The 26,237-nt window shown below is 35.0% G+C and overlaps 1 protein-coding gene across 4 annotated transcripts in view; it reads left to right on the forward strand.

The window, feature by feature from the left end:
- Positions 1–26,237, forward strand: part of PBX3 (PBX homeobox 3) — a 233,475-nt gene that overhangs the window by 181,255 nt on the left and 25,983 nt on the right. For all 4 annotated transcript variants that reach the window (XM_036913929.2, XM_036913932.2, XM_036913931.2 and 1 more), the window contains exons 3-5: positions 1,589–1,830; positions 12,351–12,541; positions 18,424–18,559. In XM_036913929.2, the coding sequence (XP_036769824.1) occupies positions 1,589–1,830; positions 12,351–12,541; positions 18,424–18,559 (569 nt within the window). The remainder of the gene's footprint in view (positions 1–1,588; positions 1,831–12,350; positions 12,542–18,423; positions 18,560–26,237) is intronic.

Raw genomic sequence — 26,237 nt, forward strand, 5'->3', positions numbered from 1 at the left:
GTTTCTTGTCGATCTAGAAGAAATAGCAAGTGCATGTTTGTCTATCTTTAATTATCAGAAGTGTGCTGATACTCATTTTTTCTATTTAAGAGAATTACCTAACTTTTTGGCTCCCTAAATGAATTTATTATCATAATATATTATAGTTTTCAAACCTTATTTGTTTACCTCTAAACAGGCAACAGATAAAATTTTAAATTATCATGAATTAGTTTTATTACCCAGTTGAAATTATTCTGAAGCATATTTTTAAATGAAAACGGCAGCTTTAAAGTGTTTTGAGGGAGGAAATTAAAGTTGTACATAAAGACGACCAAGACTCTGTCATGCTGTGGGTGTAATTCAGGGCATCTAGGAATGAAATCCGTTCTTAAAAGAATTGATGGTGTTTTAGGTTAGCATATAAAACCGCAGAGCTGGTGCTCAGTTGAGAAATTGGCAGCTTATAGATGTTACTGTCATGTAAGTACACTAGACGCAGAGTGTGCACCACTGTGGATAAACAACAACAGGCCTAGGCAAAAGGCAGAATCCAAATGTAGACACTCAAGATGCCAACTTCCCCCCTTCCCAAGATGCCTTGTAACTAGTGTGGGGAACCTGCTTTTAAGCAGACTTACAGAGGTTAATTGGGCTGGGATATTTTAGAGTATGTTACACATTAATGAAAATGCTGATTTTGAGCTGTCATGACTCCACTGCATTTTATACCATGATAATTATTTTTAAACTTTGTCTTCTGTGTTGTTGAAAACATCTTGGCAGAAAGCCTGTGTGACCTGATTAAACCTATGAATTGTCAACTGTGATCTATAGTACTCAGATGAGGTTGCTGACTGGGCATCACTTAGGAAGTTCTTGATTTAAAAGCAAAATTAGGTTGAGACTACTGTGCCCAGCACCATATTGCTATTTTGATGGTACATTTTAAATACTGTATTTAGTGTACTCGTTTTATAGTTTGCTGGCAAAACTGCTTAGCAAATTCATTCAATAATATACATTTTTAAAGTATAGCTAATTACCTCATAATGTATGTATTTCTCTTCTCCCCTGAAATTACATGATGGAAAAGCCCATCTAATCCTGCTTATTTTCTAGTTTTTGGATATAGCTTGTGAATTAATTATTTGTTAGGATTTTAAATTATCTTCTTCTAACAGGGTAGAGAAACAGAATAACCACCTTTTGATGGGTTTGTTTTATATCTTTGGGATTTTTTTTTCCCTTTCATCCCAGATTTTTTTATCCTCTTCCCATTTTATGCTCAAATCATATAATTCTGGGAAGAGTGGAGTTTTAGAATATTCTGAGAAGCCAAGGTTACCTTTTCCCAAGGTTCTAATCTGGGATAAATTGAGAGGGGGTGATACTAGAAATTCTAGGATACATGTAATATTATCTTGAAAAGAATAAACTTAGGTATAAAGTTAACATTTATTAATAACATGTGAACAATGAAATTCTCAGTATGAATTTTAGTAACATTGATGTTGTTTGATCATTTTCCCAAATAAACAAAATACTCACACTGTTTGTCCTGTTTCTTGCTTCTTCTCTCTCTGTCTCTCTTTCTCTTTCCTTGAAGGTCTCAGCATCAGAGGAGCCCAGGAGGAGGACCCTCCCGATCCCCAGCTAATGAGACTGGACAATATGCTTTTGGCAGAAGGGGTTTCAGGTCCTGAGAAAGGTGGGGGATCGGCGGCAGCAGCTGCAGCCGCGGCAGCCTCTGGAGGTTCTTCAGATAACTCTATTGAACACTCAGATTACAGAGCCAAATTGACCCAGATCAGACAAATCTATCACACAGAACTGGAGAAATATGAACAGGTCAGCAGCCGCCACTCTCCTAGTCCTGCACAAACCCTCTATTGCTCTTCTATTAGATCGTGCTAACCAATTCTGAGGGCTGTGAGGGGTAGGTGTTAACACAAAGAGCAAAATAAATAAGGTCAATGCAAAAATCCAAGTGAATTGTTGGATTCATGAAATGAAGTCCCTTTGAGATTTCGGAGATGAAGCTAAACCTATTTTATCCCATCTACTTGTTGTAGTTTTATTCATTCCTCATATTCATGTGCCCTTAGTACCACACCTGCAGCCATCTTTCCCCTCTGACCTTACTGCTTGGTACTCTTCAAAGCTCTGTATAATTAACATTATTGCACTGACCTTGTTCACAAGCTTTAACAACTTTTATAGGGAAGCATTGCACAGTGAGCTTGTCCTTCGTGAGCTCCAGAATCCTCCTAGGAATTAATTCTTATGGATTGTGTCAGACTATAGAGGAAGGAGCTAACTTCACAAAGTAAGCAAGGTCTGCCTCTTCTTAGAGGAGACGTCCCAGGACAAGGTACTCCGGAGCAGGGAATGCTGGGCATTGGTTGCTAAATTCATGAGTAGAAAGAGCATATGGATTAAAGACACTACTTTCAGCAATTAATATTAGCCATACTTCATTGAATCTAAGATACCTTTGATTTTAAGTTCTATCATTATTTTATATATACAAGAAAAAATTAACACTGCCCAATGTAACTATGACATGCCACTGATTGTAAAATGCTTCCAAACTTCAGAGACATTAAAATTTGGGAAAGAACAGGTAAGTCTTTGATTCAATGAAATAAGGTAAAATGTTGGTGGCTCATTTCAAATATATTGTAGTTTTTGGTTTAAGCTTAAAAACCTTAGTTTGCAGAATTCTGACTGGAAAGTAATTTTTAAAAAGCATTATTATGGAAACATACAGGTGTACTCAAAGAGAAATTTAATCCTGTGAAATTGCCAGATTTTTAGGTAAAGAAAAGTTGTGTATTGGCAGTTTTATAGAGTTCAACCTAAAAGAAGGAACTGTTTAGGAACCCATCATCCACATAAATAATTATCAACATTTTGTCAATCTTAACTTTGTTTATCTTCCCCTCCCACTCCTTTTTTTTGGTGGAGTATTTTAAAGCAGGTCTTGAGTGTCATACCATTTCATCCATAATTACTTTACTATGTAGCCAGGTACTTACAGTCCAAACACATTAGTGTGATGTGGGAGCCCTGGTCATTTTTAATACTGATTTTTCTTCAAAGTTCCCTGTATAGTTTCAGTTGTATATGTTATTTTTTTCATTGCCTTCTCTAATAATCTGGATATGGTGGTAATAAAGCAAATGCTGGATTCTCTCCCAGAGGTGAGTGTGTGTTTTTGAGGGAGGGTAAAAAGATTTATGTAGCTTTATGTTAAAATACAATATAAATTAATATTTCAAGATGATGTGTTTTTCTGAATAGCACTTTCTGGGGTTTCAAACTGTATCTCTAATAGCCTCATTTGTAGGAAGATGTGCAAATGAGGATTTTGGAAAAATTATCCTGTGTATGTACATGAAAAAAATGGAGCTTTCTGATTTGACATATGAATAATTGAGAGTAAACATAGTAAGTCATGCTGGAAAAGGTTGCCCTGAGCATAAACAGTAGAAAATGGTCCTACTTTGTAGTATAATTCTAATTGCTTAACTTTATGGTAAGCACATCTGTACATATTTACTAAGTAAATACCACCAGTCACTTTGCATGGAAAAGTCTATAGTATTAGGGGCCAAGGGGCCTAACTTTTTTGGCTGAGGAATTAAGGTGGTTCCTTCCTGCCTCCTGCCATGTTTCTTTGCACTGGCATCCTTATTTTCTCCCTTAACAGCCCTGTTGGAAGTTGGGTGAAGCTGGCATTAGTTAATGTCACCAGGAGTTTTTTGTTTTTGCTTTAAGAATACATACATACACACAAATTCTTCATGAGTTTATAGCATGTATTTATGTTTTAAATATTAATTGGGAAATACTGAGTTTTAAAGTGTAATCTTGAATCTTATTTCTAGTTATATTCAGTGGCCTAATAAAAACCATTTAAATATATATTTCCTTATTTTTAACTTGCAGAAGGAAAATACAGATGTATGAATATGATATCGATGCAGTATTATGGACAAATAATATTGGCTGATTCAAGAGACTTTTAGTTTACAGATTTCTTCTATAGATTCTGATTAGTTTTAGAAATAATGTAGCAGTATTTAATTCTTTTGAGCTGTCTTTGGTGTTGGCCTCTAGAGGTCTTCTGTTATTAGATCCTAAGTTATTAAGATCAGTGAGTTTTGACATAAGATAGTCAATTTTTCTCTTCAAATCTTTGGGATACAGGGCTTTATCTGGCCTATACCTTCCAGGAATATGTTTTGGAGTTACTGAAAGGACTAAGCAGAACTAGGTGAGGTGAAGGGGTGGCATTGCTAAAATAGATGGCAGTATAATTTCCATTTTATAGATGAGAAAATGAGACTCAGGTTAAGTGATTTGTCCAATGTCACACATCTAGTGAGTGTCAGAATCAGACATTGAAATCAGTTTCTGACAAAATGCCTTCCTTTTCCATTGAATTATGCTGCTACTTATGTAGAATTGGAAAATAATTCAGGTACATTTTGGTTTTCTCTGATTTACCAATATTTACATGCATTTAAAATGGGGTAAGAGTACAGTTGGAAAAAAGCAACTATTTTAATCACTTTCCAAAAAGTATGTTTTTTCTCTGAAAAGCGAACATAGGTAGTCTTGAGTGACGGAAAACTTATTAGTAAGTAGGAAGAACATATATGTTAAGGCAGAAGCTTCATCAGGAAATTGTGTTGAGTTGTTTACTAAAAGAAATAAACTACATTGGAATCTTAGATATTCAGTCTACTGTGTTTTGCAGTGCAGCTATAATGAAAATGTATCTGAAGCCTGTTTAGATTTAGATTGCCATAAAATTAACAAACACCACCACTGCAGTAAATTAAAGTACCTTATAAACACAGCCACATTTACAAAGCTAAGCAGACAAGAGCTACGGTTTGAGCAAAATTAAATCCAAACTGCAAGGCTCAGTATTATGAGTCTGTTTTAAGAATGGTACTGTCTTTAAAATCTTGTCCTTTTTTTCTCTCCAGAAAATATCCTTTGATCATGCCTCCACTACACAGGCTCAGGTGTAATGATGTTTTACAATAACCATCTAAATTTACTTATAAATACTTTGAAATATTAGGCATATATATATATATATATATATATATATTAGAGTAAGGTTCTTGAATATTACTACCCCCCAAAAGGAAGCAAAACTATTTTACTTCTCCCTTGTTGATCCTGACACCCATTAGAATATGATAATTTCCCAAAACTTAAGGCAGCTGTCTTAGAATACTCTGTCTTTGGTGCATTGCCTCCCTCTTTAGCTGGGAGAAAAATCTGGTTGCTTCTTTGTCTCCTAGTTGATTAGCTACAAGTCTTGAAAAATGCTTTTACTGTGCCTTTCAAATATGTTCTTATGATTAAAGGCCAACTGTAGGGCTATGTAATTCTTAATAAACTTGAGCCAAGGGTCTGGGAAGCCTGTTTTTAAGAATTGAAGGACTTCTTGGTTTTTCCACCTATTTGCCAAAGGGAAATGGACACATTGGTTTTTGCAAATGAAATTTGTCTTAGACATTTATTTGTTCTCAATTAAAAAGGATAAGATATATCATGCCCTATGCAGCTCTCCCAGTTGTATCAGAAGAAGTGCTTGTACACAGGCAATTCACTCCATAATTTATAGCTGCTATAACAGAGAAGACATATTGAAAGCTATCTACTATAATTACATTGAAATACATTTTTGCTGAAGGCAAAGGTGTTGTAAGGGTCCCAACCTTCCCCAACCATTTGAGAACCTGCTTCCTGAGTTCCCAGATGACTTTTGACTTCACCTCAAATCAGGTAAAGCATTGGAGCCAAGCATGTCCACTGAATGTGCTCAGGACTCATCAGGTCCCTTTTAACAACTAGAAGAGAACTGAGATTGCAGGGAATGCTGAAGAATGGAGAATGAGTGGAACCTAAACCACTGTAAAAGCATGGCCTCATCCTTTTTGAGGGCCTCAACATTAGGTGCTTATACTTGCTGGCAAATCTCCTTACTTACAAAGGAATTTTATTTTTATCAGGTCAAAAAAATGCTGATGTTACTACTTTACAGATTGTGTTTTCCCCAAACTCCTAATACCATTTTGTTTATTTCTTTTTAATAGCTTAACAGGAAAGACAAAAGGGTACTTACCTGTTGTAAACTTTTCTGTTTCATCTTCCCAAGCAAGGCTTTGTCATTCATGCTCCAAGGGAAGGTTTTTACTTCTAGTCAGCTTTCATGCCAGGTCCTTTCCTTGGCTGGGAAGAGTGTTTGTTCCCTTTTTTTTCCTCCAAGTTTTTTGTTTATTGGCTCTATGTACCAAATATATCTTTGACCACAAACTCAATTAATAGAATACTACTACTACTACTACTAATATATTAATAATATTTGAATACTCTTTTTTTCAACTTCTTTGGAAGCAGTGTTTTGTGTTACTCAAGGCAATGGGAAGGCAGAACTATATTAGGTAATCAGAGTAGGGGCTTGCAGAATAACACATGAAAAATAAGAATTTCATAAACTTGGGCCATCTGCATTGTCAGTATAACTACCATTTATTAAGTTTTAATTGTGTCCCAGATTCTATGCAACTCAAATATGTAATATAATCCTTACAAAATGAAATAGGTCCCTAAAATATAATTAGGTAAAAAGTGGTAAGGTAGATATTTCATCTTTGCAGTATATTCGTCTCATTCTAGTTGGCTTAGAAAGAATCTTTAAATGTTGATTTTTATCCTAAAACAAGAATTTGTTGAGTTAATAAACATTCCATAAATACAAAATCTATAGTATTGGACTAGAGTCACTTGGAAGGTTATAAAAGTCTAGAAAATGGATGTATGCAAATTTGAGAGGCATCAACTTTTAATATTTATTCTTTCTTTCAAAAGTGGATTTTAAGAAGTACGGGGGTATAATGATGTGTTGTCTGCTATCCGCTTCTCTAGACGGTTACGGAAGATCAAATTTAGTCTTTAGATCTGATTACTGAGCCATGTTAAAGCTTCCTCTACAATCAGTGCTTGCTCACTGTCTGATTTTACGTTTTTACATTCAATGATGTGACCTCACAGGCAAGAAGGAGGTTGAGTCTTGGATTCACAACTGAAAAATAATCCTTACCACAGAACAAACAAAACCCTGGAAACTTTTGAGGGTAAACCAAGTTTGTATGGATGTTGAAGAGATAGTTTTACTGGCCAAAAAATGTCATTAAAAACATCAAAAATCCAAATATTTTAAATCCTCAATTATTACTTGGTTTGGATTTTTAAGGAGAAAGGAGGAACAAATGACAAGGAGAAAGACTCATAATTAGACTTGATTGAAAGTATTTTTATCAGATGAAGGCTTTCATGCTTTATGTTCACTTAACTTTATTATTGCTATGTATATGTTAAAACGCAAACCATTTACCACAGTTGAATTAAAAGTAAAGGCAGTTTAATGGTGTATGGGGGGGACTCAATATGGGTGAATGTAGTAACCACATTGTTTTTTCATGTGAAACCTTTATAACAGTGTATATTAATAATACCTTAATAAAAAAAAATAAGTAAAACTCGAGACAGAAGGAAAAAAAAAAAGTAAAGGCAGTTTCATTGCTGTAAATCAGAAAATTCAGGAAATCACAGGTCTCCTTTCCTAAATATTCCAGTTAACCCAGGTATTTCTACATTTGTATTGTGGATGTTGAACAGAAATCTCTTAACTGACAATTTCACTTGGAAAAATAATAAGGCAATGCAGATTTTCTCCAGTGTCTATTTTAATAGTGTAATCTTGTAGGTATGATAGAAGATAAGTATTTGAAGTGAACATCCCATGTTGTAAATGGCATCAATGCTTGTATATTGTTGGGCGGCCCTTCAAAAGAACTTGGCAATCATTTGATGATTCTTACTGCATTTATATGTTTAAAAAATGTATACCTTTTAAGGAACAGGATATGAGGCAGCACTTTGCTGTACTCTGAAACTGGTACAGATGATGCTGTAAATGAGGCTGTAATTTACTTTCAGTGGTATAAAGGAAAAAAAATCACTTTGCCTAAAGTGTATGCGTCTTTCTTAAGGGTGTACCCAGATTTTAATTATCTGAATGTAAATACTCAACGAATTTTACTTAGAGTAATGAGCTAAAGTGCACACTATATAAATGAGATGTTCTAATTAATCATGTATGAACTACTGGTTTAAAGAAAAGCTATGTGAATGTTGGGCTATTGCCAAATTGCTAATCAGCATTTGCATTCATAGATGAGTTCACTTAATAAGTTGTGAGGCATTCAGCAAGTGTTTTAGGAAGTTATGAGTTTTTAGATTCAGAAACTTTTTGCTTTTAACCACCTCCCCTCCCCTACCCCCCTTCCCTGAGCCTTAGGCTGCTTTCTAGAAACCATAGCAAACATTCATTCTGGAGAGATTTAAATAAGGCCAGAGAAAAACTAAGAGTTAACATCTCATATCAGGTAACATTCACACAGGAGTTTTGAATTATTTTTCAAGACATACACCCTGTCACAGATATGTTACCATAATGTGTGAGCTAGGTTTGTAGGAATTCACAATGTTATATTTGCAAAGTAGAAATGCTTCCATATTCTAGTACATCAGTTCTCAAACTTTTTGGTCTTGAGACTTAGACTCTTGAAAATTATTGAAGAACCCCTAAGAGCTTTTGTATGATAGGTCGTATCTATCAATATTTATTATAATAGAAATTAAAAGTGAGAAAAATAAAAGTGTGTGTTAATTTTAAAATAACATAGTAAACCATTATAATGTTAACCTAAATAACATTTTTAAAAAATACGTGTATTTTCCAATAAAATTTAACAAAATGGCATGGTTTTTACATTTTTGCCCAACTCTTTAATGCTGGGCTTAATAGAAGTCACCTGGGTTTTCATATGTGCATCTGCATTCTCTTGTCATGTGGTTAAATATATGAAGAATGTCTGGCTTCTCACAAATATGTCAGTGGAAAAGGGAGGGGTATATTCATAGCCTTTTCAGATGGTTCTGGATGTTTTTCTTTGATATTACGCCAAAACTCAAAAAGTTGTAGTTTCTTAATCATTAATTACAATGTGGGTTCATAAACCATATTAATTAACTCTTTGTACTCTGTCCCATTAAAATCTATTGGTCTAGTTTACTTTTTGAATGGATCTTCTACCTATCCATGTTTTTGTAACATCATGCATTAATCATTTGGAAAATACTGGTTCACTGAGTTATGTATGTCTTCCATTTCATTATGTAATGTCAAAATCTCGTATTTATTATTAGCACCAAACTAATCAGAATGTCTACAGGGAAATGAGGAAACTCACAGTGGTGAATGGAAGTTTTCCAAAGTTCTTATTTTCACCTGCAAACTCAAATTTCATCATTGGGACAACTCCTGTCATTTTCCTAACATAATGAGCTCACTTTTGAGAAAACATTCTTGGTTCATTTTTGAGAAAACATCTGCCAAATAATCAAGTCTGAATAATCAAAATTTGCTGACTTTGCTTTCCAATAAAAGTGGCATTCCATGAAAAAGAGCAGCTTCAACTCACAAATTAAACAATCACACAAGTACTTTTTCTCAAGAGAACTATCAGTTGATATGCAATAGAAATGCTTTCTGTGTGTTTCCCATTTTGTCACACAGAATACTTAGACCATAGTCAAGGGTTGAGATGTAATAAAATGATAATTTATCTTGCTTCATCAAGGACATTCATAAGTGAAACTGTCTGTGTGGATGCATGGGGGGGGGGAGGGGGGCAAAAAAAGATACGTCAAAGATTACTTAGTATAGTTTCTCAAAGAGGTTTCTTGGTACACTGGCAGATGCTGTAGAGCTGTGCTGTCCAATATGGTTGTCACTAGCTGCATGTAGTTGTTGAGCACTTGAAATCTGACTAGTCTGAATTGAGTTGTGCTATAAATGTAAAATACTTATTTTGGACAGCACTGCTCTAGAGAAAAATACCCAAATTTATGTGGGAAATGTTGGACATACCTTTCCTCATTGAAGACTTATTATGCATATTGCCTTATTAGAAGTACTGAGTACTCTTGTAAAGAAAAAAATTTTCAAAAATTTTGGGTAATTCAGCATTTCCCAAACATATTGTATTTGTGGGCCATGTATTTAATGTTCTCTGGGACTAGCTAGGATTATAGAACTTAATGATCCCAGTTTGGGGAAACAGTTCTAATTTATTTTACTGATAAGAAAACTGAGAGCAGGACTTCGTCAAATTACATAATTTTGAAATTATATGAACATCTCTTTAGAGAAAGTGCAAGAAAGAAACATATATATTTCTTGGTAGCATGGTGACCACTCGTTTTCAATGACATAGATAGTTTAAGTTGATAATATAGTGGGGGGAAATCTTAAATTTACTTTACTTTGGTTTCCTTTAATATAGAAAGAATTTTTGGCTTTAGAGCAGCAAAGTTCCTTAACATTTTACTGTGTCATAACCTAGGATAAAAAAATTCTTAGTCTTTTTTAGTCGTAGACTGCCTACGTATCTGAAAATAAAACAAAAATTCCACCAATTGTCTCCTCAGGCAATACACATGCACCCAACTTGTATAAGCTTTCAGGGAATCATAGACATTCTAAACCTATCCATAGACTGCAGGTTAATAATATTTCACTTGTAGTTCAGGGAATAATGTATTTACAGATATAATCAACATTACTCTCAAATTTTAACACAAAACGCCAACAATCAATAGATGTTTATTGGATGCCTACTGTGTGTTATTGCACAATTCTATACTCTGTAGAATTCCATAAGTATAACATAAGTCACTACTCACAGAAATTTTAAATTTCCTAAGCCTTAAAACAAGCAAAAACCTCTACCTGGCGAGCTAAACTCATTTTACCTCACCTTAGAAATATTTATAGAAAAGCTCCATAAAAGCTTAAGAGTAACTGAAACACCCAGTGTACTTGAAAGGTTAGTTGTCTAATGAGCAGTTAGAAAAACCATCATGTGCTGTATGTGAGCAATGTTCGGGATATCTGTAGGGAGGTGGACATTATTATGGCTTCAAAATATGTCTTGCATGATCAATGATTGTTCTGCCTGCTTGCCCTATCAGGGCCATCTGTGCAGCAAAATGCAGAATCTCCCGCTTGCCTTTTTAACAAAAATTCCAGAAGACCTTTTTTATAAATTTAAGGGTATATAGGTCAATGCTTTATTTACCAAAGCAGTACTGGATTTCAGTATGGGCCCAGTACATGGTTTTACAGATCTAAGAGCATATAGGTGAACTGAAAGAGACGGGAGTTAGGTTTGTTAACTGATAAGTTTGAGACCCAAATCTGATCCTTATTTTCCTGTTACCCATCCCATGAAGCTGCCTTACCCATCTTCCAGGGATGGCTCATATTCACTAATAGGGCCCACATATCAGCTAGATTTTACTAGGACAGTGGCATGCTTGACATTCAGGGCCCTTTACATACTAATGCAAACCTGAATCCCCTCTTCTCCCTACATATTCTCTAATCTGAACTTGCTGCATACCATTATTCCCAGGTTGTTTTTTGTTTGTTTTGTGCCTGTAATTTTTCTGATTTCCATTTTTGTCCACCTTTCAAAATTCCCACCCATTCTTTAAAGCCCAAATGTTCCTTCTCTGTGAAGCCTAATGGGATCTCTGCCTCCAGATAAGTACTCCCTCCTTGGAAGCTAGGAAGCACTAATTCATATCTTCCTGTGACACTTTGCACAGACTGCCTTGTTTGAGAATTAGTTTTTTATATACTTTATTCACTCTAAGGTCCAGGTCTACATCATGCTCATTTTTGTGTCCCTTAATAGCACTTGAAAGACTTGGGTCTTAATAGTCCTTCAGTAAACATTTGTTGAATGAGTATAAAACCCCAGAGAAAATAGGAGGTGCTTAGTATTAGTATATGTTTGTACTTATTTATGCATAACATTTTTATGTATTATGTTTTACCTGTTTATATTTATACAATAACATATGTATAATTATATATATATATATATATATATATATATATACAGAAGCTGATAGAGAGCATCCTCAATGGGAAAACTTCATTTTGGAACTAGGACCAGAGTGGGTGGGGATGGCTGCTGAGTGTGATGTCTCCCTTGCATGTCTGGGCATTATAGATGCAGAATCCTTGCTGCCCCATCTAACTACCACTGCCATTTCACAAGTGTCTTAGCTTTCATTTTAGCCTATCCACTGCATAATGCCATTGGCAATTGCAAATGAAGTGGAAATTCAGATGAGTTAATGTCTGGGTATGATAATATAAAATACCAGATTGCTAAGGAGTGACTTTTTTTTTCCCCTTACAGGCATGTAATGAATTCACTACACATGTGATGAACCTTCTCCGAGAGCAGAGTAGAACACGTCCCATTTCCCCTAAAGAGATTGAAAGAATGGTGGGCATCATCCATCGAAAATTTAGTTCCATTCAGATGCAGCTCAAACAAAGTACTTGTGAAGCAGTTATGATTTTAAGATCAAGATTCCTCGATGCCAGGTATGTGAGGCCACAAATCTGTTGCATGTTTTTTTTTGTTTTTTTTTTACTTTCCCTTTTAATTTCTTAGAAATTGTTTTCTGTAAAACTGGCCAGTTGGTCTTAGACTGTTCGTTAATTTGACTATACGAGCTCTTCTCCATGATGCACAGATAATTCATCTCCTGGCTCCTGCATGGTCAAGGCTTCTTGTCTGGGAATAGTAGTGCTGTTAGCTGCCGAATAGTAGAAAAAGGTCAGTGCTGCTACTACTGATAGGAATATGTAGCTTTTTAATTCTGATGCTGAAAAGTATTTTTAAGGATACTTCAGTATTTAGCTTTTTAAACAAAGGTTTATTTTCTTGATTTACATTACTTGTGCACATTATGAGAAAATATACAGAGACACTGATACTTTTAAGAAGGAAGTGGTATTTTAGTTAATAGTTACCACAAAATCCCAAATTCTGTTTTTCCAAAACAAATAAGGATGCCTATCAGTTTCTCCTGGAAGGGTGAAAATTCCCTTTTATCTGAAGCTTTTGCCAAGTTTAACAGGAGTTAGGTAATAAGTTGTATATGGTGTGTTTGACCTACTGGGTGTCATAACAATTATTGTCAAGTTCCTACTATGTGTTGCTTCTACACAGATGTCTCTTGGGCATTGCTAAACTTTGTGGTCCATCTTCAGCTTTGGAATGAATTTCTTATTTTGTTTTGCCTTCTCTCCCTTGGAATCTGACAGAGGTGATAATTATTGTCCAAATTTTATAATATTAAAGAAAATAACTAAGCTCCTCAGGTGGAAAACAAGGTGTGTGGAACAGTCTTCATGCCAGAGCTCTTTCCTTAGAGCCAAATAAGGAAACATATGCCATCTAATTATACTACTGTTCTCCTAGTTTAAGCAAAACCCTTTATCACATTTGGTTCCGTCTACTTTCATAATGAATTAGTCACAAGAATTCACCAGTGCTTCATTTTCCACACATCTCATAATAGTTCTTTCTTTCCATCCTTACTAGCAACTGCACATTTCATATTCAAACTTTTGTACCTGGATTAGCACAGTACCCTCCTACTAGTCTCCCTTAGTCTTACTTCCCTCCTTCATACCCCTTTTGTGTTTCTAATGCCTATGATGCCCTAATTGCTTTGCTTAAAAACCACAGCAGCTTTGCAACGCTGGATAACTCACATACACAATACTATCCTGGCATTTAAGGCCTTATATAAGTTGTCCCTGCCTGAAATAGTTTTGTTGTGAAGATTTTTTAAAAGTTTTATTTATTTATTTGTATTTGTATTTAAAAGATGCCAAACTCACTATGGAAAATTTGGAAAATATATAGAATAGAAAGATGAGGGATGAAAGACATCAATCACATTTTTACTATCTAAAGAAACAAAAAATCACTGTAAATGTTTTAGTAGATTTCCTTCTGGTTTGGGAGCTTTTTTTATTAATGTTCTTGTGATGGCACATCTGCATAATTTGGTTTGCTTTTTAAAAAATTTTACCCTGAATAAGTAAGCGTTTTTCATATCATATAAGCTCTAATTTTAAGTAATATTTAATGATTGGAATCTACCAAATGGATATATGATAATTTACTTAGCCTTCTTTCATTTTTGAGCATTTAAGTTGTCCCTACTAAGTTCCATCATAACTTCTTCCTTCCTTCCTTTCTTTCTTCCTTCTATAAATATTTACTTATGCTGAGGATATAAAGGTAAACAAGATAGGTTAACATTCTTGCCCCAGTTGAGCTTTACATTTTTCTTGGCGAAACAGATCATAAACAAGTAAGTAAATATATTATAGTGTTCTATTCCGTTATGTAATGAAAAGTAATAGGATTATATGTGCTTTGAAGAAAAATAAAGTAAGGTAAGGGGTAAGACAATGATGGCGAGAGGGTAATATTTTAGACAGATTTTATTGAAACTAGTATTTCAATTATAATCTTCATGCATTAAACTTTTTTATGTTTAGGATTATTTCCTAAGGGTTAATTCTCAGAAATGGAATTATACATCAAAGTTTGAACATTTTAATGCTCTTATTTATCACTAAATTGTTCTTTCCTGTGTTTAATCCAAAGTGGAATACCTCTTGGTCTTCACTATTTCCTCTGACTAGAATGACTTCTTTTCTTCTGCCTGACCACCTCTTCTACCACCTCCATACCTAATACACCCCTTCCACAGCAAGCCCTGTTCTCCCAGCTCTTCCCCCACTTGGTCATTAGTAGTGAGTGTCTAGCTGAGGGCCTGGAACAGAGCACCATGTTTGTTGATTTAGTGAGATCTTGTTCATCCTTCAAGGCCCAGCCTAAATGTTCCCTTTTCAAGAAGCTCACTTTAATCACTCAGTTAGACTGGTCCTTGCCTTCTCTTTAACACTGATTCTGCACTTACACGATTTTCCAGACAAACTTCATTCAGACTGCCTTTATTGTAGCTTTTCAGAAACATTTCTTCTCTTCCCTAGTTAAATCACAGTGTCACTGAAAGCAATAGCTAAGTTTTACACATTTATATTCCCCATGATTCCAGCAAATGTCTTACATGTATAGGCTGCAAAAAGTAATTTATTGACTAAGCAGATGAATGAATATTTCCATCTAATACTTTTAGTAGCTCAAATCACAGAGTTACAGAGGTAGTGTCAGAAAACAAAAAGCATTTTTAAGTTGTCAACTTTGAGCATGTTAATAAAATATTATTATACAAAGATACTTAAAAGTATTTCCTTCAGGAAGGAATCCTTCCTACCACAGTTGCTCTCCTTATTCCTGCTATTTTCCCACTGTTGTCAACTTGCATGTTCTTTGTTTTTTTTTTTTTTTACATAACTGCATTCATAATATATATACCTAAATGATTTATTTTTTCTTCCAAGAAGAAAAAGTATGTTAACAAGTCAGAGTGAGCAGAGCCAGAATGAGAAGGTGGCAGAGCTTGGAGCAGGGTCCCTTCTCTAGCAGAAATTTCTGTTACAATGTTGTGATGCTGATGGAACCTGCCCTGGGACCCGTGTGCTACTGCATTCTGGCCTGAGGCATATAGCCATTTAGAGTGTGGTGAACCCTGGGGGAATGAAATTTAGGGGAAATGCTTCATGGGCATTTTCTATAGAATGTTGTTGTTTTTTTTTTTTTTTTTCAGTAAATAAGTATAACACTGAGTTCTCTCTTATATCTTGAAGTGCATGCAAATACTGAGCTTTGGTTCCATCTATTCTTGTAGAGCCTCTTAGCAAGCCCTCTACATTGAGAAGACAAGGTTTTCTGCTCTAGGCAAGCCTGCTCATTCAGATATATGATTCCCTTGCTCACTCTGGCTTTTTGTAAGGCCATGCTCACATTTTCTGGGTAATTGGATAAGCCAAAGCATGCACCAGTGCAAAACATTTAAGAATAAATTTGTGTAGTTCCCCCGGCGCTTCCAGTAGAAGTACTATAGTTTGGACACAGCCGGAATGTCTGGGGTGAGGTGTTCTGTTCTGCCCATAAATCCTGCTGAGATTTTTCAATATTTGCTAAAACCACTCCTAGGCAAAGTGAATAAATGAGCCAAACTTATCTTTGTAACCAGGTATGTTTCTGCCCATTCCTCCTTTCATAAGTCCTCATTTCCCAAAGAATGTCCTTGTGTCATCTACTCCAGACCCTGTATCCTGTGTCTTGCTGCTGGACTCCATATTTCAGACTGAGAGTTACTAACTCACATGTTTACATATAATGGAATTGAGTGGACTGGCTGGATGAGGGGCAGTGAGGATTAGAACAGATTTGTACATATCTGAGGGGACAGCAATCACTCAGCGTTAGCCTGTGCTTTATTCAGAGAATGTGGGCCTGGTGTGGCTTATCTTTCCATTTTTCATAAGAAGCCAGAAACCTAGATTTTTATGAGCAGGTCATTATTGTTTGGTCTCAACAAACATCTGGGCCAGGTAATCACCTGTATGTGTGACAATTTCAGTATCTGTTCCTGACCTTTTCTGCCTTACTCACCCACCCACTTACTCATCAGACTGTGCCTCTTCAAATACCCTTAGGTCAACACTTTTTTCTCTTTTCAAGCAATGCCTGACTCCTACCAAAAGAATACTAATTGCTCTTCTCAGGTATTTTTTTTACTTCCCTTCCTTTCCTTTCTTACTACCTCCCTCATCCAGTTCATTGTCAAATCCTTTAATTTTAATCCCCAAATAGATCTTGAGTCTCTTGTGCATCCCTTAGGAAACAATGGTTTAACCTCCCCAAAATTATTGAAATTATGAAATTTCAAGACTTATAATCTGAGATGTTTTGATTAGACCTAGATTTCTTGCTTCCTTGACTCTCAGTCAATGTTGAGACCATAGATCACATACTTAACCTGCCATGTTAGTGACATACTTTTTTTTATCTTTTTTTTTTTTTTTTTGTTAGTGACATATTTTAACTAGAGGAATCTCATAGGGTATATACACATTTAAAACTGCCTATTGACTCTGTTTTTCCTGAATATAGGATATCACAATTGAGAAGATCATTAAGATTATTTGGAAAGCAATATTAAGAAAATTACATGGGGAAAATATTTTCCAGAATCTGGAAAATATAATTTAAGGTGAAGTTGGACAAATACTAATTTTTAGACTGGAATTCTTTTAAAATCTTAATAATAAGACCAAAATATAAATAACAGTTTTGCTCTTTGAAATAAATGGGTAATAAATACTTTATCTTCTGACACTGCCTTCCCGTAAAAACAAAAAAACTTTACCCCCTTTTTCCTTGTGAGCAAATCATACCTTAGTCCAGTCAGTCACTTAAACAGAAAAATCCAGAAATCCTTGATAAATTGTTTTTCTTACGTTTCTTCTCTGTCCTTCCCACTCACTCCCATCTAATCCATCAAGTCTTACTGCTTTTACCTTTCAAATAGATCTTGAATCTTTTTATTTCCGTTATGTTCACCTATGCTAAGTTACCATCATCTCTAAATTTAACTATTGCCATTGTCTCCTTAAATATCTCTACATTTCTTTTCATGCCTTCCTCCAACTATTCTAAGGAGTCAGAATCATCTTTTTAAAACATAAAACTTAAAAGCTTTAATAGCTTCCTATTGTACCTTAAAAAATCAAAAAACAAAAATTCTTATGAGGCCCACTAAACCTGGATGATCTGGCCCTTGCCCATCCTTCCAGAGTCAACTCATACATTTCCTGATATTTATTGTGTTCCAGCCTCCTCTGCCCCTTTGGACTTACCAAGCTCTTCTGTTTCAGGACCATTTCCTTTGTTCATTCCTCTTCCCCTTTAACCTTTGTCTAACTAACTCCTGCAACATTCTCCAGGTTTCAGATAAAACGTTATTCCTTCAAGGAGACCTTTCCTGACTCCATTAATGGATGTTATGTTTCCTTCTTATACACTTTCATTGTACCTTGTACTTTTCTTCCATGATACTTGATAAGGTCACCATAATTTATAATCATTTATTTCCTTGATACTTATCTAATGTCTTTCTTTCCCCTAACTTTCTACTTTCTCCCTTAACCCTTCAATCCCCCATACCCTTTGTGGTAGACCATACCTGTTTTGTTCCAGTTGGATCTTCATTGAGTGCCTAGAACACATTAGATCTCAATAGGTATTTGTCAAATAAATTAAGTAATGAAGTAAGTTGTGTTTTAAATGTTAGTGTTTCTTAGTCATCCAACATCTTAAAATGGGTTGAATAGCCTTTGGGGGATGCTAAGAGCAGAATTTACAATATAGTAGTGATACAGTAGATTCTATACATGTTGAAAAATAGAACCTAATTTTTTTGTATGATCTCAATGTTTCCCTTGGTTAATACTGATTATAAATACCATTCTTTTTTTGGTTCTTGTCATAGACGAAAAAGGCGTAACTTCAGTAAACAGGCCACAGAAATCTTGAATGAATATTTTTACTCACACCTCAGCAACCCCTACCCCAGTGAAGAAGCCAAAGAGGAGCTGGCCAAGAAATGCAGCATCACAGTGTCACAGGTGAGAGCGGACGCCGTGGGTCTCATTCTCTGTCTCATTGTCTCCACATCGATGGAGGAACTGTATTCCTTCCTCAGGCTGTTCCTATCAAATTTCATATCCAAGTGTTCTATCATCAAAGACAATATAAAGGAAATGTACATTTTTATGCAAGCTTTTAAAGCTTAGGTAATTTTTTAAATCCTAAGTGGCAAGGAATCAAGATAATCACATCCCACCCTAGTGTAAATCTGTGGAGTGGACATAAATACGCAATGGGGAGAGCCACAGTTGACACTCAGGTAACTCGTCGGTAAACGGCAGGCAGTCCTGCTTTCTCCGGTTTAGATGACTGACCTAATCTACCAGTGAGAAACTAATTTATTTGTTGCCAAAAGGAAATTTAATACAACTCTTTGGTGAAAAGTTTTAAGGAATTCACCAAGTCCTTTCTTGGAAATCATGATACAACATTTGGGTCCCAAGGACTTCTTTACTTCCTTGTTATCCATTAAACAGAAGAATTGACTTCATGTCTGTCACTGTTTTTGTTTCAAACAGATGTTATGAATTGTGGCCCTGCAGTTAATTTTCATTTTCTAACAAAAATATATTTAGGTTTAGGCAGATAGACTGGCATTTATATTGAGGATTGGAGATAAATAAATAAACAAACAACTGTACCTCCTTAAAACTAAGTATATCCTATTGACATTAGCTGTAAAATACAATTTTATTTAAATAGTCATATTTTGGTTTATAGATTATCATTAGGATAGCATTTCTTTATAGCATGCAGATATGATAGTTACCAACCAGTTCTTGCAGTGGAACTTAAGCAAGAGCGGAACCTTGGCAGGAACTTCTGTGTCCCACATGGGTCACATGACACCAGAATTTAAAGTAATTTCTAAATAAATACTTCTTCCGTACAGCTGAAGTCCAAGATGCCAAAGATCCCCTTCAGATTCCAATGAAAGTTTCATATAAGTATTTTAAGTCTTGTTATTTAAGGGAATAAGGTCTGGGTTTAAGATGATTTCCAGCTCCCGTTTTGGCATTATTTTTCATGAACCTCTAGAGCAAACTTAGATTTATAATTAAGATTTCATTTAAAAGTTATTGTCATTCTCTTATGAATTAGTGGTGCATCTTGATTTCTTAAGCTCAGTTTGAAATGAAATACAATTTATTTTCGTTACCAGCTTATGAAGACATACATAAAACATAACTATCTGGATTAGTTAGTACTCACTGCCACCTGAAATGCTAAAGAACAGTAGGATGTGCTGGGTCAGATGGGGAGGATGAAATTAAAAGCATACTCACTTCAAGTAGGTGTTTCTGGTATCTGCAGTTCCCCTGAACATCGGTAAAAAGGCTGGGCTTCTGCTAACGACCAGCTGATGATGCCATGTCTGGTTTTCCCGCTCTCACAGTAGTTCAAATGTTTGCAGGTCCAGTTTAAAATAAGGTGTTTTCATGCTAATGCTTCTTTTCTTTTTCACTTATGTAATATATTCAGCATTGAAAAACAACACAGATTACATATATTTTTCAAAAACCTTAATGATACATGATTCTTAATGAAAAAAATGGGATCATATTAGTTGTTGTACTAGCAATTTGTGTGTAATGTAGGACTTGCTGAACACATGATTGTGTAACAAGGGAGAGAATAGTTTCCTTCTGGCTGTTCAAAACCAGGGAGGTTTTCCTCTTCTAAAGCAGGCTAGGAACGCATTTACCAATGTGCTTTTTTAAAAAAATACTTAATTACTGTATTCTTCTCATTTTTGTTTTCAATAAAATAGCTTTGTTGGGTTTTGAAAATATCTTAGTAATTGCCTGAGAGGTAGAAATAATACAGAATAGATATATATTAATCTCTAAAATGTAGACTTTATGACCTGTTTCTCTTAGGTCAGCCCTTCAGATGCAGACTTCAGTGATCAGTTTAAGCATCAGCTTAAATTGTGACAAGTTCCTTACCTTTTTACCTTGCCAAAAAAAGTTATCTTGCCAGAAAAAATTAATTTTCCCTCTAACAGCTCCCTTCCCTCACATCTTGGAAGTGAAAACAATGATATTATCATTTTAACTGTTAAAGACATCAGTTGCTAGCCTTATAAATTAGTGCCCTTTTATTTAAGTTATTTGAAGTGAAAGCAGAGAATGTTCCAGATCTGACAGGTTAACTACTTTCTAAAGAAAAAAAGAAGCCAGTGTTTAAAATATACACCATACTAAAGTACTAAATTGAGAATCCAGAAATTGTTTATATACAAAACTAACTTAAAAAAAACTGAAATCCACTGAAAGCAGATAACCATAGCAACACTATTTTTGTTAGATTTAGAGTATATGAAATTGATTTACTCTTTATTGCTTAAAACACTTAACATTCTGCTTAAAACACTTAAAATAATTAAGAACAAGTAGGCAACTCTCAGAAGAAACAGTAAGGAAATATCTTTAGTACTTTGAGGGTAGGAAAAACTTCTTTAAAATGGTATAAAGTGCGTAAGTAACAAAGGAAAAGACAAATTCAGTTGTAGAATGTTTATCAATGTACTTAAAGACTAAAACATCAACCATTTTAGTAAAGATTGGATTAGGCAAGAATCATCAATAGATATTAAATCTAGGGGGAAATTTTGATGAAGAGTGTGGTCTTAAAGTGTCTGTCCATAGGCCCTTTATTAGTTGCAAGGGATTAAAAAAAAAAACAGCAATGCAATTATAGAGTGGAGAAATGGTTAGATAGATGACCAGGTGATTAGATTCAGCATCACCAAAGAGGGACACTTGGACATTGTGTGTAGTATTTCATCAAAGAAAATAATCACTAGAAAAAAATCAGACAAACTTAAAATGAAGAATGTTCTATTAGGGTAAAAAGGGGAGATGGAGCAGTATTCTTTAAAAATGTCAAAGAAAGGCTATGGAAATGTTCCAGATCAAAAGAGACGAAAGAAACACAATGACAGGTGAAATACAGTATCTGGCCCTACACTGGATCTTCTTTTGGAGAAGGAAAAACACCTTAAAGATTATTTTGGCGTTAAATTTATTAGTGTAAATTGTAATTTTTAATTGTACTCTGGTTTTATAGGAGAACATCTCTAGTCTTAGGAAATACACACTGACTTACAAAGCTGTTATGCATATAACTTACCCTCAGGTGATTCAGGAGAAAGATGTGTATGTGTTTATATATATGTATGCATATGAACACATACACAGTGCACATGCATGAGTGCACAGAAATGATAAAATGAATGGTGCAAAATGTTGATAACAGGTAAATCTGGGTAATGGGCATACAGAGATGTTTACAATACGATTTTTATTTTTATGACCTCTTTTGGCAAGTTTGAAATTATTTCAAAAACCCTTTTTTAAAATACGAAGCTAGCCCACAAACTGCAAGAAAATATTTGTAAGTATATGAGCAAGAGGATTAAAACCCAAAATATATAAGGAACTCATATAAACTAATAAGAAAAAGACAAAGAACCTATTTGAAAAATAGGCAAAAAGCACAAGAAAGGATTTCATAGAAGAAATATAAATGGTCAAGCTTATGAAAAAATCTTTCTTCTTACTAGTAATCAGGAAAATAGGATTTAAAAACTACAGCGAAATAACATTTTTTATTTCTTGGATTGGCAGAAAAATCCTAAATCTGACCATACCAAGTCTGTGCATTGTTGGCAAGAATATGCAACAGCAGGAACCCTTAAGTATTGTTGGTAAGAATGTGAATTGGATATATTCCAAAATAGTCACTTTGGAAGACTTTTTGGCATTGTCTTACAAATTTGAACATACATATACCATTCAATCTAATTTCATCTCTAGTAGAAATTGCCCTAGGAACCCCTCATCTGTGTGTATATCAGAAAATACATGTAAGAGAATTCATAGTAACATTGTTTGAAGTGGTAAAAAAGTTGAAATAAGCTAGTTGTCTATTGACTGAAAAAATAGATAAATCCCCTGAGGTATAATCCCACAGTAGATTGTTACACAGCAGTGAAAAAAGAATGATCTACAACTACACACATCAATTTGAGTAAAACTCTAGAAACATCATAATGAGTGAAAAATGCAAATTATAGAATATGTGTAGTATGATATCACTTTTATATAGTTCAAAACCAAACACATTGCTTATTGTTTAGGGGACTCACCTACATGGTTAAATATAAAGTAAAGGGAAGAATTTTAAAAATTACTTAAGTGGAATGGGATTAGGAAGGAATATTCAAGGAGTTTCAGCAGTATTGTTAGTAGTATATTGTTAGGAATGATAGATATACAGGGGTTAATTTAATTTTTATACATTATGAACCTACATATAAGTCCAGGAAGTGAATTATGAAATCTAAAATAACAGAATTTTAAAAAGCATATTCCCATTTATTTGTCAACAAAAAATTTATTGTGATACCCATTATGTGCTAGATACTGTGCTAGAAATATCTGTGAACAAACGAAACCCTCTGCTTTACCTCATAGAACTGTGTACATATGTTCACCAAAAGATATATATATAAGAATATCCTTAGCAACAGTATTTGCAATAGCCAAGCTAGAGGCATAGAAACAATGGAAATGCCCACCAGTAGGAAAATGGATAAGTAAAGGTGATATATTTACATATGTTTGGAATATTATATAACAACAAGAATAAATGAATTACACTACATAATGCTAAGTGAAAGAACTTAGTGGCATTTAGTGTATGATTCCATTTATTAAAAAGCTCAAAAACAGGCAAAGTTAATCTTTGTGTTATAGGTCAGGATAGTGGTTACACTTGGGAGAATAGTGATTGGAAAGGGGAATGTTTCTTGATGTAAATGATGGTTTCATGAGTGTGTTCACTTGATGAAATTTCATCAAGCTCTATACTTAATAATGTGTGTCCCTCTTTTGGGTTTATATTTTTCACTTGACTAAAAGGTTTACTTATACAAACAACAGACTTGCCCTCATTAGCCACATTTTCCTGCGAGGAGACACGTAAAATAAGTAAATGAGATAATATATTAGAAAGTGATAGGTGTTCTGGAGAAAAATAAAGTGGGGTAGGAGAACAGGGAGCTAAAGGGCACAATTTTTAATAAGGTAGTAAAGAAAGACCCTCCTGAGAAAATACCTTTTGATAAAGATGGAAAGAGATGAATAAATGAGCAAGTCATGTGGCTAATAGGTAAAGGAGATTCCAGAAGGAACAGAAAGTACAAAGAACCTGAGGTAAAAGCCTGAACAAGCAGGGGAAATAGTAGGAGACAAGTCAAAGAGCCTTGTCTCTGTGAGGTCCAAATGGTACCGGAGCCTTATAAACCATGTTAATGACTTGGGCTTTACTCTGAGTGAGGTGGAAAACTGAGGAGTGATGTGACCGAACTTCAGTTTTAACAGGATCACCGTGGCGGTTGTATTGACAGTAGACCTTGGCAGGGGAGGGGAAACAGACACCAGGTCAGGTACCACTGCAGTGGTAGAATATAATGATGGCTTGGCCCAGGATATTGGTACTAGAGGTGGTGAGAGGTGAGTGGATTCTAGGTAATTGTGAAGGTCCAGCTGAGAGGGTTTACTGATAAGTTAGATGTAAGAAAGTCAGATGTAACTCAGCATTCCACTTCCTCTACAGTGGTGGAAGGTGGAGTTATTACTGAATGTGGTGGGAAAGGATTTGAGAGGAGCAGGGTTTGGGGGAGGGAATGATGATCAAGGGTTTGGTTTTGGACAAACTAAGTTAATATATATTATAGTTTTTTAAGTTCACCATATAAGTAGTCATGGGTAAGTAAAACTTTTATTATTTATATATGCCTACGTTAATTTGTGCTAGTATATTATAAATATAAATGTCCTTAACATAGAATTGCAGGCAACATTCAGAATTTGAAATCTCTGATTTCTTAAGGTTTGGTTCAATTGAGTAAGCTGGAGTTTACCCCTTTTTACATAAAACCCTGAAAATTTACAAAAGAAGGAATTATTTCAAATGTCAAAAGCACTGAGAATTATACTTAAATTGTCACATATTCTTAATTAGTGAAGCAGATACTAATATGCTTTTACTTTTTGGAATAGAGCTAACTTGCATTGATTATTCAAATTAGCAAGTCACAAAAAACTCCATTGTTCTCCTTATTCCAATTTTGAATTTAAATAACTCTGGCCCTGCTCTCTGTGGTAGGTGTTTTTAGAATGAAAAATGTTAACCTATTCTTCATTGCTAGGTAATTGAAATGTACTGTAAAGAAAGGATTGATTTTTTTTTTTTAAACAGATGAGAACCTGAAATAGCAGAGAGGTTAATTGGCAGCATTAAGATCCATTCATTCATTCATTCAACTAACGTATTTTAGAGCTTTTAAAGTGGTGCACTAGACCCACTTTTATAACAGTCTAGTGTGGAAAAAATTATTATCGAGCCCTTGCAAGATGAGGAGACTGATGTTCAAGGAAGTTAAGCAGTTTGACAAGGAGTCACAAGTCATGAGTGGGGAGAGCTGGAGGTTCTTACACAGGGTCTCAGGATAAAAAGGAAGAAACTGGATTTTCCTGCAAGAGGCAGTGTGATTCCTCTATCTCTGAGCCGCAGCTGCAAAGTCCTGTTTTGTGAGGCACAGGCCTGGGCTTATATCACAAGGGCTGCATCATTTTCCCCTAAGCTACTTCAGAGACTCCAGGCTAGTTAGTAGTCTGAGGTCTCCTTACTCGTTAAACTACTTATTCCAAAGCAGTGAATATTCAGTAAGCTAATTAAAATTTGTAAGTAAGATTTCCTTATTTAAAAAAATCTATTAAAATAAGAAGAAGCCTGTTAAAATAATAATTAGAGAAGGAAAAGAAAGATGACTATCAAATTGCAGTATCTTTTACAGCTGTCCGTAAAGGCCGTCTCAGTTACTGTGACAGTAGACAGAAGGCAGAAGTGGATTCCTAATCTAAGTATGGAATTGGTGAACTGGAGACAAGTTGAAGGAAAATGACTTTGTTAAAGTGGTTCTTTCACACTATCTTAAAAGTAGGCTACAGACCCTCTGTTCTATAAAGGCTCTTTGATTTTTGTTTCCTAGTGGAGATGGTACGTCATTAAACAGTGTGCAAAGAACAAAGGATCAGGTTGTAAAAAGATGGGAGCTTTGAGGACACTGTTACACTGAGTACAGATAAGGCCTTATCAGCACCATTGAAAAGAAACAGGAAGTCTCTGATTTTTTGTTGTTCCCTACAATCAGCACCATGATTAGCATAGTGCCTAAAGCTTCCTCCACTGACATTGGGTATTATATTTATTTTAGAATGACATTTTTGTGGGAATCTCTAACACGAGTTTGATATAATACCCAAACTAAGGATAGAGAGCTATTTCCAGCTTACATGTAGTGTTTTTTGTTTTCCTGTACCCAGAAGAAGCCGTAATTGGTATCATGGTCCTTCTAGTTTTTGTCCCATTCACCTTTTTTAGCCTACCTTCCCTTTCAGTATTCCCATTGGTCTTTCCTCACTCCTGTCCCTCATCATTGCACCTCACTTTTCCATTGCTTCTCTTCTGTGAGGCATATCACCCAAATAGGCCAGTATATCAGTCAGGGTCCCAGTAGCAAACAGATGGCACACTCAAATTAGAATAATTTGAGGAGAGTTTAATAAAGCACCTATTTACAGA

This window comes from Manis pentadactyla, chromosome 3 (genome assembly GCF_030020395.1).
Source record: "Manis pentadactyla isolate mManPen7 chromosome 3, mManPen7.hap1, whole genome shotgun sequence".
Taxonomy (NCBI): Eukaryota; Metazoa; Chordata; class Mammalia; order Pholidota; family Manidae; genus Manis; species Manis pentadactyla.